This window comes from Buceros rhinoceros, unplaced genomic scaffold, assembly GCF_000710305.1.
Source record: "Buceros rhinoceros silvestris isolate BGI_N320 unplaced genomic scaffold, ASM71030v1 scaffold1934, whole genome shotgun sequence".
Classification (NCBI taxonomy): Eukaryota; Metazoa; Chordata; class Aves; order Bucerotiformes; family Bucerotidae; genus Buceros; species Buceros rhinoceros.
In genome coordinates, this window is record NW_010406294.1 from 3,779 (window position 1) to 4,731 (window position 953).

General features: G+C 60.7%; 1 protein-coding gene across 1 annotated transcript in view; it reads left to right on the forward strand.

Moving 5' to 3' along the window:
- Positions 1 to 379, forward strand: part of MRPL38 (mitochondrial ribosomal protein L38) — a gene marked incomplete at its 5' end in the record, with an annotated part of 3,719 nt that extends 3,340 nt beyond the window's left edge. The window contains one exon of the mRNA XM_010134004.1: positions 243 to 379. Within this exon, the coding sequence (XP_010132306.1) occupies positions 243 to 379 (137 nt within the window). The remainder of the gene's footprint in view (positions 1 to 242) is intronic.
- Positions 380 to 953: the final 574 nt, after the last annotated feature.

The window sequence follows — 953 nt, forward strand, 5'->3', positions numbered from 1 at the left end:
AGGATCTGTTACAGCACAGACTGGGTGTGCATCGAGCCACCCTCCAGCAGACTAACAGCAGGCTGAGGACACAGCCTCTGAAAGGCTGTTTTGTATGAGCATTTTAAGATAACACCAAGAGAGCCTTCACCAGGGCGTGTCTGACCAGCCCTGTCCCAGGGCGGGGAGGCCCTTGCTGGTGAGGGAGAGGGCCCAAGGTCTGCATCTGAGCCTTGCTGACATTCTGCATCGCCTCTTCACAGATATGAGAGAGCCTGTGTTTGAATTCGTGCGGCCGCCTGTTTACCATCCTCCCCAGGTGAAGTTCCCACGCCACCAGCCCCTGAGGTACCTGGACAGATACCGAGACACCCAGGAGCCCACCTACGGCATTTACTAGGGCTCGTCCTCCTCTCGAGGTGCTCTGGGGTGCACTGGGACACCAGCCTGGCAAGTGGGGCTTCTGGCTTCCCTGCAGCTGGGAACACTGGCACCTCTGGAGGGAAATGACGGTCTCGGCCCCTCAGCTCCCAGTTGCCCCGTGCTGGCAGTGCTGGGAGGTGCATCTGGGGCAGCAGGTGTTGGCAGTGCTGGCAGCTGTGTGGTGGCCAGGCTGAAATCTTGCTGCTGATTGTGATGGGTGAGGGTGGCAGGATAGAGTCTCTCCCGAGATGCCCCGCCTCGCTTCTCGGCAGCCATCACCCTTCTCCTTTTCCTGTTCCTGGATCAAACGGCCAGGCCAGCCTGGGCTTCCTCCTCGCAGCGCCGCGGGGCCTAGGTGGAAGCAAATCCATGGCCAGGCTGAAATCTTGCTGCTGATTGTGATGGGTGAGGGTGGCAGGATAGAGTCTCTCCCGAGATGCCCCGCCTCGCTTCTCGGCAGCCATCACCCTTCTCCTTTTCCTGTTCCTGGATCAAACGGCCAGGCCAGCCTGGGCTTCCTCCTCGCAGCGCCGCGGCTCCGCACTCCGTCA